The 20,406-nt window shown below is 44.3% G+C and overlaps 1 protein-coding gene across 1 annotated transcript in view; it reads right to left on the minus strand.

Moving 5' to 3' along the window:
* Positions 1-1,832: 1,832 nt before the first annotated feature.
* Positions 1,833-20,406, minus strand: part of UBE2H (ubiquitin conjugating enzyme E2 H) — a 111,392-nt gene continuing 92,818 nt past the window's right edge. Inside the window, exons 4-7 of the mRNA XM_060776381.2 lie at positions 18,168-18,207; positions 14,250-14,302; positions 10,064-10,192; positions 1,833-8,083 (exon numbers count right to left, since the gene is read on the minus strand). Coding sequence (XP_060632364.1) covers positions 7,959-8,083; positions 10,064-10,192; positions 14,250-14,302; positions 18,168-18,207 — 347 coding nt within the window. The 3' untranslated portion in view covers positions 1,833-7,958. The remainder of the gene's footprint in view (positions 8,084-10,063; positions 10,193-14,249; positions 14,303-18,167; positions 18,208-20,406) is intronic.

Consider the following 20,406-nt stretch of genomic DNA (forward strand, 5'->3'; position numbering starts at 1 on the left):
ACTGGAATGAGCTATTCTCTCCCTTTCCTCTTCTCCATCCCTTTCCAGATGTATTGCTTCTAACGTCCCAAGTCAAAGTCTGTCTATCTCGATTGGCTGGTTTGTTGGTTTGTACCTCAAGGGCTCCTCCATGGTTTGGTGAGTCTTGACCAAACTTGGCACACAAACCCTTCATGATCCAACTTAAAGTTTAAACTATAAGAGACATCCCTTTTAGGCTCAGCAGAGGGCAAGAAAAGCAAACAAAGTGAATTGGCTGTCACTGGGTGAAGTGGCCCTCTCTGATATCTCCGGGGAAGAAAGGAGGTGAAGCGGTTTGGCTGCTGTGAGATGATTTGTGTTTGAGGGGGAGGGAAGAAGGAAAGAAGCAGGAAAAGAAATGGAAGTGAGAAGGCAGAAAAAAGGAGGGAAGGAAGGAAAGGGGAAGACATGAGGAAGGAAAAAAAGAAGGAAACAGGAAAGGAGGGAGGGAGGGAGGGAAGGATGATGAAAGGAAGGGAAGAAAAAGATGAAGGGGAAAAAGAAGGGATGATGGAAGAGAGGGGAAAAAGAAAAACAGATGGGAGGATAAAGGAAGAAAGGATGATGGGAGAGGAAAGAAAGTGAAAGAAGGAATGATGGAAGAAAGGGATGAAGGGAGAGATCGAAGAAAGCAAAAGAAGGAATGATGGAAGGAAGGGACAAAAGAAAAAGAAGAGAACATAAAGGGAAGAAAGAAGTGATGATGTGAGAGAGGGAAGAAAAAAGAAAAATAAGAGATTATGGAAGAAAGTGAAGAAAAAAGATAAGAAGATAAGAAAAAGGGAAGATAAAGGAAAGGAAGAAAGAAGGGATGATGGGAGAGGGAAGAAAGAAAGGAAGGAAGAGAAAGGACAATGGAAGAAAGGGGCAAAGAGAAGAAAGAAAAAGATGGGAAGATACAGGAAGGGAAGAAAGAAGGGATGAAGGTAGAGATGGAAGAAAGCAAAAGAAGGAATGATGGAAGGAAGGGACGAAAGAAAAAGAAGAGAACATAAAGGGAAGAAAGAAGTGATGATGTGAGAGAGGGAAGAAAAAATAAAAAGAAGAGATTATGGAAGAAAGAGAAGAAAAAAGATAAGAAAATAAAAGAAAGGAAGAAAGAATGATGGGAGAGAGGGAAGAAAGAAAGTTAAATTAGAGATGATGGAAGGAAGGGAAGGAAGAAGAAGGGAAGATAAAGGAAAGGAAGAAAGGATGATGAGGGAAGAAAGGAAGGAAGAGAAAGGATGATGGAAGGAAGAGAAGAAAGAAAAAGATGGGAAGATAAAGGGAGGGAAGAAAGAAGGGGTGATGGGAGGGAGGGAAGAAAAAGAAGGGAAGATGGAAGAAAGAGAAGGAAAATGGGAAATAAAAGAAGGGAAGAAAGGAGGGATGATGGGAGAGAAAGAAGAAAGAAAGAAAGAAAGAAAGATGATGGAAAGAAGGAGAAAAAGAAAAAGAATGGAAGATAAAGAAAGGGAAGACAAGGCATGTTGGGAGAAAGGATGACGATTGGAAGGGATGAAAGAAAGAAAATGGAGGGATGATAGAAGGGAAGAAAGAAAAAGAAGGGAAGAGAAAGGAAAGGAAAAGAAGAAGGGAGGGAAGATGTATAAGGGAAAGCAAGAGAAGAAGAAAAGAGAGGAAGAAAGGATAGCAAAGGTCTTAATACAACTTGTATTTGGGGATTTTCTATCACAACCAGCAAAGCTTTCCTTGCCAACATGAAAAGAATGGGGAAGAGATGTGACTTATCCTACATTCCCGCGGCTTTCCCAAAGCGTTAAAGGCCTTCCTCCATCTCTCCCGGGTTGAATTACCAGCCAAGGGGACAAGGTATATACATATTTTATTCTTTTAAAAAAAGTTTACAGTTTCTTTCATTATACACAACTATTTTGAGAGAGAGAGAGAGAGAGAGAGAGGTTATAATTCTTAGAAGAGGCGCCTGCCATGGCACCCGGCAGGCCCACTACATCATCACAATGCAAAGGAAGGAAGGGAGGAAAGAAGGAAGGAAGGGGAGGAGAGGACGGGAAACGGGATCCAGGCTCCAATGGGAAAGGGCTGCACGCCCCGCTGTTTTGTTTTTTTTGTTTTTAATCTCTTCAAGTATTCACACAATATGTACCAAATACAGTCAGTAAAATAAAAACCGGTAGGAAAGGGGAAAAAAGGAAGAAGAAGAAATGGCCATTTCTCATGCGGCAACACTCTCCCGCGTCAAGTGTCGGCACAACTCGAGACGAAGCGAGAGAAAGAAAGGAAAGATACGGTATTTATTTATTTATAGTATTTATAAAACCAGCAGCGCCAGATCCAGACTCCTCTCCAATGTAAAGTAAAAGAGTCATTTTCTGGGTTTGCTTGGGTTAAATAACTTCCACCGTGCCGTCCGTGTGTTGTCAAAAAGCCAGAGCGAGTGTTGCACCCATAGTAAAAGCATCCTGCAAACTCTAGCAACCATCCTGAAAGCATCCTGCAAACTCTACTTTCTTGTTCACCCAGCCCTTGTCTTTTGAAACACTTGAGTCTTCCTTCTTGTCCCATTTTCAAGAGGAAGGAGACACCCACTCAACACAAACACAAGAGACAGATTAAGGGAAGGAGTCCTGCAATTAAGGTTTGTTTTGGAGAGCAAAGGCCTCTTGCATCCGCCTCTTCTCAACTGGATCCAAAACAAAGGATGCTCCGTTCAACTTGGTTCCCACCTGAAGATCATACCCAGATTACCATCTTGAAAGCATCCTGCAAACTCTACCTTCTTGTTCATCCAGCCCGTCTTTTCAAACACTTGAGAGTCTTCCTTCTTGTCCCATTTTCAAGAGGAAGGAGACACCCACTCAACACAAACACAAGAGACAGATTAAGGGAAGGAGTCCTGCAATTAAGGTTTGTTTTGGAGAGCAAAGGACTCTTGCATCCACCTCTTCTCAACTGGATCCAAAACAAAGGATGCTCCGTTCAACTTGGTTCCCACCTTAAGATTGTACCCAGATTTCCTACATATATATTGTAAAAGTCTAGTAATGTGAAAAGTAATGCCAACGGGAGGTCGATGCTTTGGAGATAGGAAAGGGAAGGAAAATACCGGAGTAAGAAATAGGAAAATGTTTCTGCTTTCCGCTGGAGAGGACTAGACCCATGATGGTGAACCTATGACACGCGTGTCAGCACTGACACGCATGGCTATTTTTGATGACACGCAGACACAGAGTACACCTTATAGGAGACAATCTAATTCCATCCTTAAATTTGTAAAAGGCTCTACAAATTTAACATCTGCACATCTGAGCATTGTTCACTCCATAACTCGGCATGGAATACACATTTTTCTTATTGAAACTGTAAATATTGCAAAATTATGGTTTTTTTTCCTCGAAGTTGACACCCCATCCAGGTTTTTGGCAAATTTTGACACACCAAGCTCAAAAGGTTGCCCATCACTGGACTAGACCAAAGGCCAAAGACAACAGGGAAGGTCTCCTCTATTAGTGATAGTAGGTGCAAAATTCACACAATTTGCTGTGGTTCAAAGAGAAAGCCAAATTCAAACTTGTTTTTTCATTAACTTATCAATGGGACATGTGCCTGGCTTTGGAAGAGGTTGAACCACGACGGCACTTTGGAAAGAAGCAATTCAGGAGAAATGGTGAGAAATTCAAAAGGATTGTTTCTCAGTCCCATGGGGTAAGAAGGCAGCAGATGAAACTGAAGGAAGAAGGGATGGTGGAAGGAGCACAGAGGAAAAGAGGAAGCCATATAAATTGACCCAGGTTAAACTGAGGGAAAGAGGGATGGTGGAAGGGAGCGGAGAGGAGGAGGAGAAGGAGCCACTTAAATTGACCCAGAGGAGAAAAGGGGATAGTGGATGGAAACAGAGAGGAAGAGCTATATAAACCGGCCCAGAGGCAAAGAAAGGATGGTGGAAGGGAACGGGGAAGCAGAGAAGGAGGTATATAAACTGGCCCAGGGGCAAGACAAAGGAAAGGGGGATGGTGGAAGGGAAGAGGGAGGAGGAGAGGAAGGAGCCATTGAAACTGACCTAGAGAGGAAAGAGGGGTAGTGGAAGGGAACAGAGAGGAGGGAGAGTCATATAAACTGGTCCAGGGGCAAATAAAGGATGGTGGAAGAGAACAGGGAAGAAGAGGAGGAGTCCAAAAATTGGCCCAGGCAAGACAATGGAAAGGGGGATAGTAGAAGGGAACAGAGAGGACGAGAAAGAGGAGGAGCCACTTAAATTGGCCCAGACAAAGGAAAAGGATAGTGAAAGGGAGCAGAGAGGAAAAACTGGCCCAGAGGAAAAGAAAGGATGGTAGAAGGGAACAGGGAAGAAGAGAAGGAGCCCTATAAACTGGCCCAGGCAAGGTAATGGAAAGGGGGATAGTAGAAAGGAACAGAGAGGAGGAGGAGGAGCCACTTAAATTGGCCCAGGAAACGGAAAAGAAGGATAGTGAAAGAGAGCAGAGAGGAAAGACTGGCCCAGAGGAAAAGAAAGGATGGTAGAAGGGAACAGGGAAGAAGAGAAGGAGCCCTATAAACTGGCCCAGGCAAGATAATGGAAAGGGGGATAGTAGAAGGGAACAGAGAGGAGGAGGAGGAGCCACTTAAATTGGCCCAGGCGACGGAAAAGGATAGTGAAAGAGAGCAGAGAGGAAGCATAGCCATATAAATTGGCCCAGAGGAAAAGAAAGGATGGTAGAAGGGAACAGGGAAGAAGGGAACAGGGAAGAAGAGAAGGAGCCCTATAAACTGGCCCAGGCAAGATAATGGAAAGGGGGATAGTAGAAGGGAACAGAGAGGAGGAGGAGGAGCCACTTAAATTGGCCCAGGCGACGGAAAAGGATAGTGAAAGAGAGCAGAGAGGAAGCATAGCCATATAAATTGGCCCAGAGGAAAAGAAAGGATGGTAGAAGGGAACAGGGAAGAAGAGAAGGAAACCTATAAACTGGCCCAGGCAAGACAACAGAAAGGGGGATAGTAGAAGGGAACAGAGAGGAGGAGAAGGAGCCACTTAAATTGGCCCAGGCGATGGAAAAGGATAGCGAAAGAGAGAAGAGGGGAAGGATAGCCATATAAACTGGCCCAGAGGAAAAGAAAGGATAGTGGAAAGGAAGAGGGAAGAAGAGAAGGAGCCCTATAAAGTGGCCCAGAGGGGGGAAAGGTGGATAGAAGGAACAGAGAGGGAAAGCCATATGGAAAGCCAATGGAAAAGGGGATGGTGGAAGGGAGGCAAGAGGAAGAGGGAGTGCCATATCAACCAGCCCAGGATAGGTAAGCACTTCTCCAAGCATTCCTTAAAATCATTCCCTTCTGTGAAATGAGGGGCAACTGGATCCCTTTGGAAGTCAGTCCAGTCAGAAACCAAGGAAGTCCTGCAAACGTGAGACTAAAGAGGAGATATTTGCTCTCTCTCTGCTTCCAAATGTTAAGCGTCGGAGACATAAAAGGGAGGAAGGGAAAAAGGTAAAGCCGGTGCTGCATTTCGGAGGCCTCTGTGTTTACCTTATGTCTTTTGGGAATCTCTTTTACACACTTGACGGAAACAAGCGTTCCTATTTCGTCCGGGGAGGGAAAATTAAAAAGAAACGGGCGCTTGGCTTACGAGAGACGAGAGAGAGTTGCATCTGCCATTGCAAATGGGTCAAAACACCTGATTGCCAGGAACGAGGGGTTTGGTTTGTTTGGGTTTTGAAAAATACCTGTGTAAAGAAAAGGGATTTGAGAACACTCATAATGTGTGTGTATGTGTGTGTGTGTGTATATACACAGTCTTGAAAAAATACATTTTATTTCTGGTTTCAGTGGGAACCACCGTCACCACCGCTATGGCCACCTCGGCACTCAAAGCTACACCTAAATAGCCCCTAAGAGGTCAGAAACCACACCAAGCGGAGCGTCCGAGGAGCTTAAGTCAAGGTGAAAGGTCACGGCACGGCGCTACGTCTCCCACCGTCGATACTATACCTCCCAATGAGCCGTAGTTGCCGGAAGAGAGAGTCCCAACCCATCCAGCCCTAGGTTACTGCTTTATGAAAAAGGGAAAATGAAACCAAAAGTTCGATACGTGTTTTCCGTTGTTTCTGCGTCATGCCTGTAAATTCAAATATTTGGTATGCTTTTGCTTTATTAAAGGAGAAAAATAATAATAATAATTATAATAATAATAATAATCATGCCAAAGTTAAATCCTACTTTACAGAAAATTCTTTCCCCAAAGGAAGAAAGGAAGGGAGAGAGGGAAGGGAAAAAAAAGCAAATTGATCACGCTTTAGGATTGTACTTCCTTTTTCCCGACGGACCCCACCCAACATTAAACACACCCCGGCCTCAAACGAGCGATGGCGGTTTGAGAAGAAACCAAGAAGGGGAAATTACAATTGGCGGAGCTTAGCTTTGACATTCAGTGTTCTTGCTTTTTTTGTTTTCTTTTTGGAGTCACCCCAGTTTCAATCCCAAAGCGCTGCTCCATACGGAGGCGGCGCCGAAACCCCGCTGCCCCCGACGACACCTGGTTGGAAACCCTTTGCAAACGCGTCAGAGGCAACGTCCAGATTGGAAACCCATCCCCGTTGGGTGAACATGCGAGCGTCCATATTCAAGTATCCTCAATGTCCCAGGTAGGCATTCGTGGTACAAGGGTCTCTCTCTGACCATTCGTGGTGGTTTGGAAGGGGGAGGCCTCATAGGTTCCAAATGGAGAAAAACAATAATAATAATAATAATAGTAATAATATCGAAACATTCCCAATCGTTAAAGGAAACTCTGATCAATCCCTCTCTTTGAAAACAAGGGGGGAAACCCCTCTCCTTCCTCCTTGGCCCATCAGACTGGATTTTCCTAGGATTGTCTGCTTTGCCGATTCACAAAAGGAGCGGGTTTGGGACCGGCGGCGAAAAGAGCAGAGAGAATCATCCACAACCACCGAGCGCATGAAGAAACCAAGGCTCCATCCTGCAAATCGATCCCGTTGGCAGCAAAAACGTCCTCCCGACAAGGTTTTGCAAACCCAAAACGGGCCGGATTTGCAGCCTTCAAGAGAGTAAAGCCGACGTGGGAGAGCGCTTGCTCCTTGTTTCTCTTTCTAAAAAAGAAGGCGGCGACACGCTTTTGAGAATCCGGACTAAGAAAAGGTGACGGAACGGCACAGACTTTCGTTACGCCTCCCCAAAGCGAGCAGACCGACCTTCCACCGGTCTCTATCGAGGCAGGAAGGAAGTCCGCACAAAATGTTCCCCCCTTTTTTTAAAAAAAGGCAATTTTTTTTTTTGCAAAAATCCGACATTTCAAAGGGGCTGCTCTGTTTTCGGAATTTGTTCGCTTTCATTTTTGTTTCGTTTCCGAAAAGTGGAAACGGCAACGTTACTGCCTCGTCCCATGAGCCGTGTATCATCCCCCCCCCCAATGCGTATCTCTGCTTACATCTTTTGTTTACATCCTGAAAGTGCTCTTCCTTGTCGTTTTCTTCCATTCGAGGGTGCTTGATGTCTTTGGAAACACGAAAAAGAGAAACGGGAGGAGGAACGGAGGCTGCCGGGCGCTCTCCTTCGCAAACGGAGCGATTGTTGAGGCTGGCGGTGCGCTATATCCCACAGGTGGGCTCGGCTCAAACGGAACGGTTATTACGCAGGGGGACGCATGCATGAATGCGCATCTGGGCTTCTTCATATTGCTACCGAGTGGAATGTGGGGGGGAGAATGCGCTACTACGATGCACTTTGGGGTTCTGAGAAATGACCAAGAGGGAAAAAAAAATCAAGATCTAAAGGGTGATATATATATATACACATATACATATAGATGCGTGGGTGTGTATATATATATATCTCAATGCTATTATTCATAAAAACCTTGTTTAGTAATAAAAAATTGCTTTGTTTAAATATGAATATTATAGTCTGCTTCTCAGCGCATGGTTAGGAAGTCAGTCTCTCTGAAAAGCAGGGCGCTTCTTTTACTACAATTCCATATCCTGGGCCTCGTCCTCTGAAAAGTCAGACATGGAGCTCTCCGAAGAGCTGTCCCCGGTGCCTTCTTCCTGCTCCTTTAGTGCTTCCTCTGTTGCATATTTCTGAATGTATTCTGGAGGGAGAGAAAGGAAGAAAGAAGGGAAAAAGAAGGAAGGAAGGAAAGAAAGAAAGAAAGAAAAGGGACCGGGGTGAGAAGGAGGGCCGTCAACACAGGCAGCAAGGGGCATCGCAAAGCAACAATGCATTGTATTGTCGAAGGCTTTCATGGCCAGAATCACTGGGGTGTTGTAGGTTTTTTCGGGCTATATGGCCATGTTCTAGAGGCATTCTCTCCTGACGTTTCGCCTGCATCTATGGCAAGCATCCTCAGAGGTAGTGAGGTCTCACAACCTCTGAGGATGCTTGGCATAGATGCAGGTGAAGCGTCAGGAGAGAATGCCTCTAGAACATTATTTATTTAAATTTATTTAAAACTTTTATATCCCGATCTTCTCAACCTCCGTAGAGGGACTCAGACCGGCTTATAGCCCGAAACATGGCCATATAGCCAAGTATCCTCAGAGGTAGTGAGGTCTGTTGGAACTAGGAAAAAGAGTATATATATCTGTGGAATGGCCAGGGTGGGACAAAGGACTCTTGTCTGCTGGAGCTAGGTGTGAATGTTTCAACTGTATTGTCAAAGGCTTTCACGGCCGGAATCACTGGGTTGTGGTAGGTTTTTTCGGGCTATATGGCCATTGTCTAGAGGCATTCTCTCCTGACGTTTCGCCTGCATCTATGGCAAGCATCCTCAGAGGTAGTGAGGTCTGTTGGAAATAGGCAAAAGGGTTTATATATCTGTGGAATGACCAGGGAGGGACAAAGGATTCTTGTCTGCTGGAGCTAGGTGTGAATACTTCAACCGACCACCTTGATTAGCATTTGATGGCCTGGCTACACAGAGAAGCCATTGAAATCCACAAGAAGCATGTGGACAATTTCAACAGAAAGGAGGAAACCATGAAAATAAACAAAATCTGGCTACCAGTATTAAAAAACTCTAAAATTAGAACAGCAAAACAACAGAGGAAACAAACAAGGGCATCTAATCACCTCTCAACAAAAGATTGCCCCAGGTACTGCCAGGCCATCAAACGCTAATCAAGGTTGTCAGTTGAAACATTCACACCTTGCTCCAGCAGACAAGAGTTCTTTGTCCCACCCTGCCTCAGTCTGAGAGGCCTCTCAAGTGTGAGAGAAGCCTCTCTGTGTGAGAGAATGCCTCTGTGGGATAGGTCTCAGTGATAGAAGGCCTTAGGGAGGCCTCATTATGAGGCATACCTAAGTGTTAGGTAGGCCTCATTATGAAAAAGGTTTCAGTCTGTGAGAAGGCCTCACATTGTGAGGTAGGCCTTAGTCTGAGCGAGAAGCCTGTGTGTGAGGTAAGCCTCAGTATGAGAAGGCCTCGCGTGTGAAGCTCCAGTGTGAAGGTTGACCCTTATCTGTGTTATGGAAACCTTGTTCTTGTCAGTAGTGCAACCATATTATTTTGCTATAAAGAAAAGCCTCCTAAGGAAGAGATAACACTGGTTTGTGTTTTTTGTTCTTTTTATTGCTTTGGCTACTGGTGCTGGAGCCATGCTGTTGCTGATAAGTTACTCTGCTGTGCATTTATGGAGAGGGCCTTTCGTTAATAAGCCCATCTGCCCAACAATCCACATTATCTGCTTTGAACTGGATTTTCTGAGTCTACACTACCATATTATCCAGTTCAAAGTTTTGTGTTGAGTGTTTAGTCCTGACAGCAATAGTGTGTGGATCCTTTATTGCCTTCTTTCATAACAGTTATCATTTTGTTTGAAAGTGAGGCTATTTTTAGGATACATATCAGTTTGACAGGTTTGCAAATTCATCAAAGTACAGGTGGAATGCCCTGAATTCGAAGTGCTGCGTATTTTGGAATATCTGTGTGTGCATCATGAGATATCTAGGATGTTGGGTGCAAGCCAAAACTCAAATTCCATTTAGGTTTCATGTACATATCGAAGGAAGGTAATTTTATGCACACTATTTTTGAATGATTTTCTGCCCGACTTCCCATCAAAGCTCTTACCTTTAATTTTCTGTTTGTATTCTTCTGGTCGGTGAAGGTACATGGCTGCCGCGTCACCATTAAGGGGGTCTATGGGGTTGGGATAGGCCAGCAACTGGGGCAGGAACGACTCAAATATATTGGTAAGATCTGAAAAAAGAAGCAGAGGAGAATACGAGTGAGACACACAACGCCTGAAGCACCACACCAGATACGCTTCCTCTTAATCAGTTCTTCCTCCTTCTCAACTATCACTGATTTACTGTATATACTCGAGAATAAGCCTAGTTTTTCAGCCTCTTTTTTAGGCTGAAAAAGCTCCCCAATGTCACAAAGGCTGCTATCATCAGTAACACACTATGTGTCAGGAGTCAATTTCTGACGGCATGAAGACATCACAAATTCCCTCCGTGACATCCTGACTGAATCATCCTGGCTGCCTCAGTTTTCTCTCTGTGACATTTTGAAGACAGCAGAGGGCACTGGAAACCTTGTATTGGAACTTATGAAGCAACAAGCTCTAATAAGGAAACTGAGAAGAGGGCGGGGGGAGATGGGCAGGAAAGGTGTATAAAAGGAAGTGGTGGTGGGGAAAAGTCAGTAGTGTCTTTCTTTGCTGCAGAGATACAAGCAATATATTCATTTCAAAGCAAAACTGGTTTGTGAGTGATCATTTAATATTGCTATATAAAACCTACAGTCTTACACTACGCCGCTGCCAGGCGCGTCCCCCTGCTGAAGCCAGGACATGTCCAGCTGCGCCCGTACCTTGGGAAGTCAGACTTGGCCACTGTGGTCCATGCTCTCGTTACATCTAGGATAGACTACTGCAATGCACTCTGCGTGGGGTTGCCTTTTAAGACTGCTCAGAAGCTTCAAATAGTCCAACGAGAGGCAGCCAGGTTAATAACTGGGCCGGCATATAGGGAGCACACAACTCCCATGTTACGCCAGCTCCACTGGCTGCCAGCTTGCTACCGAGCACAATTCAAAGCGCTGGCTTTGGCCTATAAGCGGCCCTGGCCCAAATTACCTGCCAGAATGCAACCTCCCATGTATCATCACGGAGATTAAGATCCTCCGGGGAGGCCCTGCTTTCCATCCCGCCATTGTTACAGGCGCAATTGGTGGGGACAAGACACAGGGCCTTCTCGGTGATGGCCCCCCGGCTATGGAACTCCCTTCCTGGTGAGATCAGGTCGGCCCCCTTCCTCCTGTCCTTTAGAAGGATGGTAAAAACTTGGCTGTGGGACCAAGCTTTTGGGCAATAAAGCAGCAATAGGAAAGATGGCCATGCCAATTAGATTTGACACTGATGACTAGGACGGTTTTAAATGGTGTATTTTATTATTTTGATAAATAATAATACAGGGCAATAAAGCGGCAATAGGAAAGATGGCCAGGCCAATTAGATTTGACGCGGATGACTAGGACGGTTTTAAATGGTGTATTTTAATATTTTGATAAATAATAATAATATAATAAACTTTGTATTGTCGAAGGCTTTCATGGCTGGAATCACTAGGTTCTTATGGGTTTTTTCGGGCTATAGAGCCATGTTCTAGAGGCATTTCTCCTGACGTTTCGCCTGCATCTATGGCAAGCATCCTCAGAGGTAGAGGTCTCTACCTCTGAGGATGCTTGCCATAGATGCAGGCGAAACGTCAGGAGAAATGCCTCTAGAACATGGCTCTATAGCCCGAAAAAACCCACAAGAACCTAATAATAAACTTTATTTGTACCCCGCTACCATCTCCCCAAGGGACTCGGTGCGGCTTACATGAGGCCAAGCCCAAAATACATCAAACAAAACATCAATAAACACAACATCAATAAACAATCATAAAATACAAATCATATAAATCACATAAACAAAAAAAAACATTCAATAGTGACATAAACAATTTTTAAAATGGCCAGGCCAAATGTAATAGATTAAAATTGAAAATATGCTGACGTGAACAAGGTAAAATATAACTAGGATAGGATTTTTCGGAGAGAAATGAGGGAGCACAGTCCATTAAATGTTTTTAATGTTTATGTATGTGTATATGAATTTGTGTCCCGGCATTGAATGTTTGCCGTGTATATGCTGTGCTCCGCCCTGAGTCCCCTTCAGGGTAAGAAGGGCGGAATATAAATGCTTTAAATAAATAATTTTTTGGATTGTCTGCACATTCTTCCCTCTTCAAAACCTTTACTCCAATTACATGCTACCTGTTCATGCCCAGCATTATTTTTTTATATTTTTAATTATTGCATTTGGCCCAGCCATTGGTTTTTAAATGCGTCGTGTTATTGTTATTGTTTTTGCTTATTTTGCTATGAGTTTTGTATTGTTTTTGTATTATTGCTGTTATTGTTATTGTTGTGTTGTGGGCTCGGCCTCATATAAGCTGCACCGAGTCCCTCGGGAGACAGTAGCGGGGTACAAATAAAGTCATTATTATTATTATTATTATTATTATTATTATTATTATTATTATTATAAATAAATAAATGTCCAGGGCTGACTGGAGTTTGCTAGAGAGCATTTGGATGATCCAGAAGAGTATTGGGATAATGTCATGTGGTCAGATGAAACCACAGTAGAACTGTTTGGCAGAAATGCAACTCGTTGTATTTGGAGGAGAAAGAATGCTGAGTTGCATCCAAAGAACACTATTCCTACTGTGAAGCATGGGGGTGGGTGTCAACATCATGCTTTGGGGCTGTGTTTCTGCAAAGGGACCAGAGCAACTGATCCGTAGACATGAAAGAATGACTGGGGCCATGTCTCGTAAGATTTGGAGTGCACACCTCCTTCCATCAGCAAGGACACTGAAGATTAAACGTGGCTGGGTCTTTCAGCATGACAAGGATCCCAAGCACACCAGCAAGGCAACGAAGGAAGGAGCGGCTTCCCCGTAAGAAGCATTTCCAGGTCCTGGAGTGGCCTAGCCAGTCTCCAGATCTCAACCCTAGAGAAAAACTTTGGAGGGAGTTGACAGTCCGTGCTGCCCAGCAACAGCCCAACAACATCACTGCTCTTGAGGAGATACATCTGCATGGAGGAATGAATGGGCCAACAGACCAGAAGCACTGTGTGCCAACCTTATGAGGACTTACAGAAAATGTTGGACCTCTGTCATGACCATAAAGGATATAATGTACTATATTTGACTGGTTGCCCTGACATGACACGACAAATAAACCATAAAGGATATATAGGAAAGTATTGAGATGAACCTTTGTTATGGACCAAATACTTATTTCCCACCATAATTTGCAAATAAATTAGTTAAAAATCAGACAATGTGATTTTCTCACTGGAGTATCATACAGAGAGCATATCACCACTCTGTTATGTCAGCTACAACTGGCTGCCAGTCCAATTCCGAGCACAATTCAAAGTGCTGGTTTTGACCTACAAAACCCTATACAGTTCCGGCCCAGCTTACCTGTCCGAATGTATCTCCCTAAGCCGCCCTGAGTCCCTCCTAGGGGGTTGAGAAGGGCGGGGTAGAAGTACTCAAAATAAAACAAATAAATAATACGTTCCACCTCGAAATTTAAGATCTTCTGGGGGGCCCCTGCTCTCGGCCCCGCCTTTGGCGCAAACACGCTTAGCAGGGACGAGGGACAGGGTCTTCTCGGTGGTGGCCCCCCACCTGTGGAACTCGCTCCCCAGCGAAATAAGGTCAACAACATCCCTCCTCCCCTTCAGGAGGGAATTGAAAACGTGGTTATGGGACCAGGCCTTTGGGTAGCTGGCAGATAATTGACAATGGTCATAATGATAATGTTATGAACATACGGTATGTATTATTTATATGTAATGGCATTGAATTGTGCCGGATGTAAGCCACCCCGAGTCGTCCCTCCCCTGCCCCCCTGGGGTGGGGGGTTGAGAAGGGCAGGGTAAAAATGTTTGAAATAAATAAATAAATAATAAAAAAATTCTGGGTGTGTTTTCTCATGTTGTCTCTCATAGTTGAGATCTATCTATGATGTACAATTGGTATCTGACTAAATATTTCCCCCCACTGTATTTAGATAGGGGATGCTTGAACTGTCATAGCCCAAGATGCGAGAAAAGATATAAGGAAATCCTTTAGTATTGATGAAGCTAAGAAAAAGACATTTCCCCAGATGCATTGGGAATGCATAAAATGTCTCAAGGGAGCTCTAAGACTCTTTACAAAATCACCCTGTACACGCAACTCACCATAAAGGGCTGTCCAAGTCTGATTAATTACATCTAGACATACGGTTCCTGACCTGAAAAGAGAGAGAGAGAAAAAACACAGAAACAAGTGAAGGGATGGCTTCAATTTGCAGTTCAGACAGAGAGCGCCACAGGGTTGCATCCCGTTCAGTCCTCTCTTCTGCCAGGAGTGCATTCCCGGAGCATGACGGCAAGGAGAGCCAAGGCTGGGCTTCTGTTTGGTCCCATGCGCTCAGCTCTCAAAACAAGCGCATGAGCCCAGGCTGTCCTTGGAGGACCTCTGCTCCCCATTTCTAAGAATACACTCTCGCTCCCAGGAGAAAGAGAAAGCCAGGGATCCTGCTCACTCAAAGGAAAAATGGCCCCAGAGTCGGGAGTAAAGAAGCCCCAAGATTTAAGCCACTCCTCATAGGGATTGTTCTCCAGATCCTTGATCATTTGAGTCTCCCTCCTGGAATTATATTTATAAAAGACCTATTAAGAGGAGCTGATGAGCTTGACGGATATGGATAGCCCTGGCCCGGGTGGCCATTTCACACATCTGATGGACCATCCATCATGGGTGGGTACCTTCTCCATTTCTCCAAGGCTGTGCTCAGGCCTTATAACTCTGATAATAGCCCTGGATAAACTGAGCATATTTTAGAGAACTTACTACTACATAGGTAAAGGTAAAGGTAGTCCCCTGACATTAAGTCCAGTCATGTCTGACTCTGGGGTGTGGTGCTCATCTCCATTTCTAAGCCGAAGAGCCAGCGTTGTCCGTAGACACCTCCAAGGTCATGTGGCCGGCATGACTACATGGAGCGCCGTTACCTTCCCGCCGGAGCGGTACCTATTGATCTACTCACATTTTGCATGTTTTCGAACTGCTAGGTTGGCAGAAGCTAGGGCTGACAGCGGAAGCTCACGCCGCTCCCCGGAATCGAACCTGCGACCTTTCGATCAACAAGCTCACAAAGGTCTTTTTCCCTCTCCTCAACCAAACATGGGAAGTTTGAAAATCAGGTTAAACTTTTTATTTTTAACTAATTTGTTTAGGAGTGCATCTGCACTGTGGAACTAATGCAGTTTGACCCCACTTGAAAGCAATGGAATCCTAGGAATTGTAGTTTGCTGAGGCACCAGCACTCTTCCGCAATCTCTCTCAAAAATAGAATCTCCTCCCATCACCATTTGGGGAGAGATTAAAGCAAAACAAATGCTTAGAGCTAGCGTGTCCTTGTTTTTAATTGTGTTCTGCATGCTTTGCAAGCCACTGTGGGTAAAATATCATACTTAAAAAATAAATAAAGGGTATGTGGGTGCTTAGGAAGCTTCAGTGGCCAAAAAAGTGGAGTCCAGGGTTCATATGTGGCTCTCATTTTGACCAATGAAGGTATAGGATAATAATAATAATAATAATAATAATAATAATAATAATACTTTATTTATATACCGCTCTATCTCCCCGAGGGGACTCAGAGCGGTTCCCAGGTAAAAATCACAGAACATACAAAGTAAAAACAACGTAACCATAAGATTAACAAAACAAAATATGCATAAAAATTGTTGCCATAACACACATATATGAAAAATAAACTCATAAGTGACCACTGTTTTCCCAACATCCCTTTAAATGTCTGGAGACATAAAGCATGTTGGAGCATGCACAGAATCAGCGAGTGTGTGTGTGTGTCAATTGTAAAATAAGATGCATAAAACTTGAGTTGCCAACTGGCTGAGAAAGGCGGTATCCAAATACAGTAAATAAATAAATAAACTGGTTGGGCTGAGCCTGGGACTTTTGGATACTGAGACATTTTTGTTCAGGCTTGAGCTATGCAAGTGCAAAGAAAGAAGCAGACAGAGACAGAGTGTGGAGTGTGTTCTTGCTTCATAAGTTGCTGAAGGAGTTTATTCACATGGACAAAAGAAAGACCATTTTTAAATCTCTCATAAAAGGACATAATGTGAGTTGGTGCAACTGATCACACTGTCCATATGCTGTTCCAAACTAAGAAGAGCAAACTACTTGTTCTTCACTGTTCACCTGCATGGCATATTTTCTTTCTCTGGCAAGGCAGTGTGTGGGTTGATCAAACATGAACTACACATGGTTTATTTTACATTACACCACAAAATAGGGATGGGAAACCTTATCTATTTCTTTACTTGGGTCTGAGGGTCTAGATTAATACTCCGGGGGGTCCTAAAGGGTCAGACACAACCCATTTTGCCCTTTCACTTATTTTGGATCTTTGCAACTACTCTGGAAGGTACTGTGTTCACATCAGAGGTCTTTTAGGATTCCTCCTTCACCTGTTCTAGATCCAAACGGGTTTTATTTCCAACTGGAAGTGTCCAAAAAGTAACTTCCTGTCCAGAAAAAAACCTTAAATAAATGGAGAGTAGCCCTCAAAGGGAGAGCCAGTGACTGGATGAGGACTCTGGAGAGCAACTCAGCTAATTTAATGTCATATTAATTGACAATTTAGTATGAACAGAACATTTTGATACTCTTCCATTTTATTTTCTAGCATCAGGGATTCCCTTTCCTAGCTGTAAAAGCAATGGAAGATGCCCTTCCTCTCTCTAATTTCTAAATACGAGTATTTTTTAAGTAAGGTCCGTTTTGTTGTAGAAACTAGTAGTTCGTGCGCATACTGCAACGAGCACGTGCGCCGTGTACCGGCATGCCTTGGGAACAACTGTGCTCAGTTTCCGCTCTGTAGCTCACCTGTACGGTTCTGTTCTGTGCTTTAAAAATGTTTAAGACTATCAACTCACCCGCCGCATGTGAGGTTCGCTCAGTGATACGGTTTTTGTCAGCAAGGAACCTGCCTGCTGCAGAAATTCATCGACAGATTTGTGAAGTGTACGGTGAGACTGTTATGAGTGAAAACAAAGTGCGTGAGTGGGTACGACAATTCAAAGATTTTTATTATTGTTATTGTGAAGCGCCTGTTCTCACGAATCCTCGCTTCAACTGAAACCACCAAATCAAAGAAGGGCAACCGGAGCGGTCCTCATCATGGACGTTGTCACGGCCATCTTTGAATTGTCGTACCCACTTACGCTCTTTGCTTTCACTCATAACAGTATCACCGCGTAAGTGGGTACGGCAATTCGAAGATGGCCGTGACAACGTCCATGATGAGGACCGCTCCGGTCGCCCTTCTTTGATTACAGACGATTTGGTGGCTTCAGTTGAAACGAGGATTCGTGAGAACAGGTGCTTCACAATAACAATAATAAAAATCTTTGAATCGTCGTACCCACTTACGCACTTTGCTTTCACTCATAACAGTATCACCGTACATTTCACAAATGAATTTCTGCAGCAGGCAGGTTCCTTGTCGATGAATTTCTGCAGCAGGCAGGTTCCTTGCTGACAAAAACCGTATCACTGAGCGAACCTCACATGCGGAGGGTGAGTTGATAGTCTTAAACATTTTTAAAGCACAGAACAGAACCGTACAGGTGAGCTACAGAGCGGAAACTGAGCACAGTTGTTCCCGAGGCATGCCGGTACACGATGCACGCACTCGTTGCGGTATGCGCGCAAACTTCTAGTGTCTACAACAAAACGGACCTTACTTTCACTCCCAACTGAAAACAAAGATACTTTCCCTTTTGCTTCCACCCAAAATAAGACTTATAAGACAAAATAATAACCCAAAATAAGGTGGTCAGTTGAAACATTCACACCTAGCTCCAACAGACAAGAGCTCTTTGTCCCACCCTGGTCATTCCACAGATATATAAACTCAATTTTCCTAGTTCCAACAGACCTCACAACCTCTGAGGATGCCTGCCACAGATGCAGGCCAAACGTCAGGAGAGAATGCCTCTAGAACATGGCCATATAGCCTGAACAAAACCTACAACAACCCAAAATAAGACTTGTTTGTAGGATGCATCTGAAAAGTCACTTACGCTTCGTCAATGTTGGGATGGAAAATTTTATTCATGAATCCTGCAAGAGAGAGAAAGACAAGAGAGGTTAGCGGCCAGGTCCTGATTACCACCATTCCTTTGTGGAGCCACAGAAGGACGAGCGAGCTACTAGCTTCTACATTTTGCAAGAAGACCTGCGGGTTCTTTAATTAATTCAAACACAGCAAGAAAAGACACCGGGTGCAGCTTGACAACACAACCCACTACCGGAAACAACTGGATCTCTCAAAGTGCAATCTGTTGGAAACATCTGGAGATGTTAAGGCAATGCAATGTCTCCTTCAAAGCAAGTACGCACACATTATGTCCCTAGTTCTGAGTAGGAGAGGATCACAGGGCCCTCCTTCTACAATTATCGGGAAAGGAGGAGGAAGAACATGATTATTCACAACAGGGGCCCCGTCCAGACAGTATCTGGACGCTCTTGTTACATCCCGCTCTTGTTACATCCCGAATAGACTACTGCAATGCGCTCTACGTGGGGCTGCCCTTGAAGACTGTTCGGAAACTTCAACTAGTCCAGCGAGCGGCAGCCAGATTGCTCACCGGAGCGACATACAGGGAGCATACCACCCCCCTGCTGTGCTAGCTCCACTGGCTGCCGATTCAGTTCCGAGCACAATTCAAGGTGCTGGTTTTGACCTACAAAACCCTGTACGGTTCCGATCCAGTGTATCTGTCCGAACGTCTCTCCCTCTACGTCCCACCTCGGAGTCTGAGATCATCTGGGGAGGCCCTGCTCTCGACCCCACCACTCTCACAAGTGAGGCTGGTGGGGACGAGGAGCAGGGCTTTCTCAGTGGTGGCCCCTCACCTGTGGAACTCACTCCCAGGGGAAATCAGGGCATCATCATCCCTCCTCGCCTTTAGGAGAAGGGTGAAGACTTGGTTATGGGACCAGGCCTTTGGGCACTCCGGCAATTAAATCAGACAACCAGGCGAGTAAGACCAGCAGGATTGATGAAGTGGAACGTAAAACTAGATCTATGAGTAGCGAACACTGACCATGTAAGAGGAGAAACTGGGTTTGTAATTGGTTTTATTGATTTTATGGTTATAATGTATATTTGGTGTTAACTGTGTATTGATGTAATTTAGTGTTTGATTGTTTTTATGATGCAGGTATCAAATTGTGCCTTGCTTTTGTAAGCCACCCTGAGTCCCCTTCGGGGTGAGAAGGGCGGGGTAAAAGAACCCCAAATAAATAAATAAATAAATATCTTTATCCCAGGAACTTCCACAGAAAACTGGAGGGTGGCCTGTAAATGCGGAAGCAATCACTACAAATGGCAAAAAAACATGAGATTTCCAGGTGCAGGAATATTGCAGGTTTGACCTGAATATGCAGATCTTTGCATGCCTGTATGTCCCTGCAACCACAAATCATGGGATTTTTTAAAAATCTGGGTTTGTTCCTGGGTTTTAGATATTTGTTCCTGATTGGTCAGTTCCTAAAAAGAAGGTGACACTTGAGTAGAAGGCAAAATATAACAACATCAGCAATAATTGCCTTTCAATGCCTTTAACAAAGAATGGCTGTCAAGCAGTCCTCAAGGAAAGCAGAATGCCCAAATCTGCTCTCCAGGGTCAATACAAGAGGCGTATTTGCATACAGGTGCATTGCACCCCTGAAATCCTGGAAATACAGGCATATGCATGCATGCGCACACACAGACAGAAGGAGCAGGCCAATCACAGTGACAGGCATTTCCCCCAGCACAAGCACTAATTAGCAGCACCAAGGCCGTGCAAGCAATTAGCGCCTGGCCACCTCAACCTCCCGCCCTTTTGCTCCCGATTAATTTGGATCCCCACATTGGAAAAACAATGGTTCCTAATGAGGGACAAGCCAGCTCTGCTCAGAGAGCTTTGCTTTACACAGAGGCTCCATCAGAGGCACTGCCACTCAATGCAGTCTGAAACTGCTTTATTTGGACAGTGTAGACTGAGGTAATACAGTTCAATGCTGTCAAATTGGATTATATGAGTCTACAGGATAAAAAAAAAACAAATAAAGGCAATACAGGTTGAGTGTCCCTTCTCGAAAATACTTGGGACCAAAAGTGTTTGGGTTTTGACATGTAAAGTACATAACAAGATATCTTGGATATGGGTCCCGAGTCTAAACAAAAAAATGTGCTAATGTTTTCTATACACCTTACACACACTGAAGGTGATTTTATAGAATCTATTAAATAATTTTGTGCATGTAATAAGT

The sequence above is a fragment of the Anolis sagrei genome, chromosome 5, assembly GCF_037176765.1.
Source record: "Anolis sagrei isolate rAnoSag1 chromosome 5, rAnoSag1.mat, whole genome shotgun sequence".
NCBI classification, from domain to species: Eukaryota; Metazoa; Chordata; class Lepidosauria; order Squamata; family Dactyloidae; genus Anolis; species Anolis sagrei.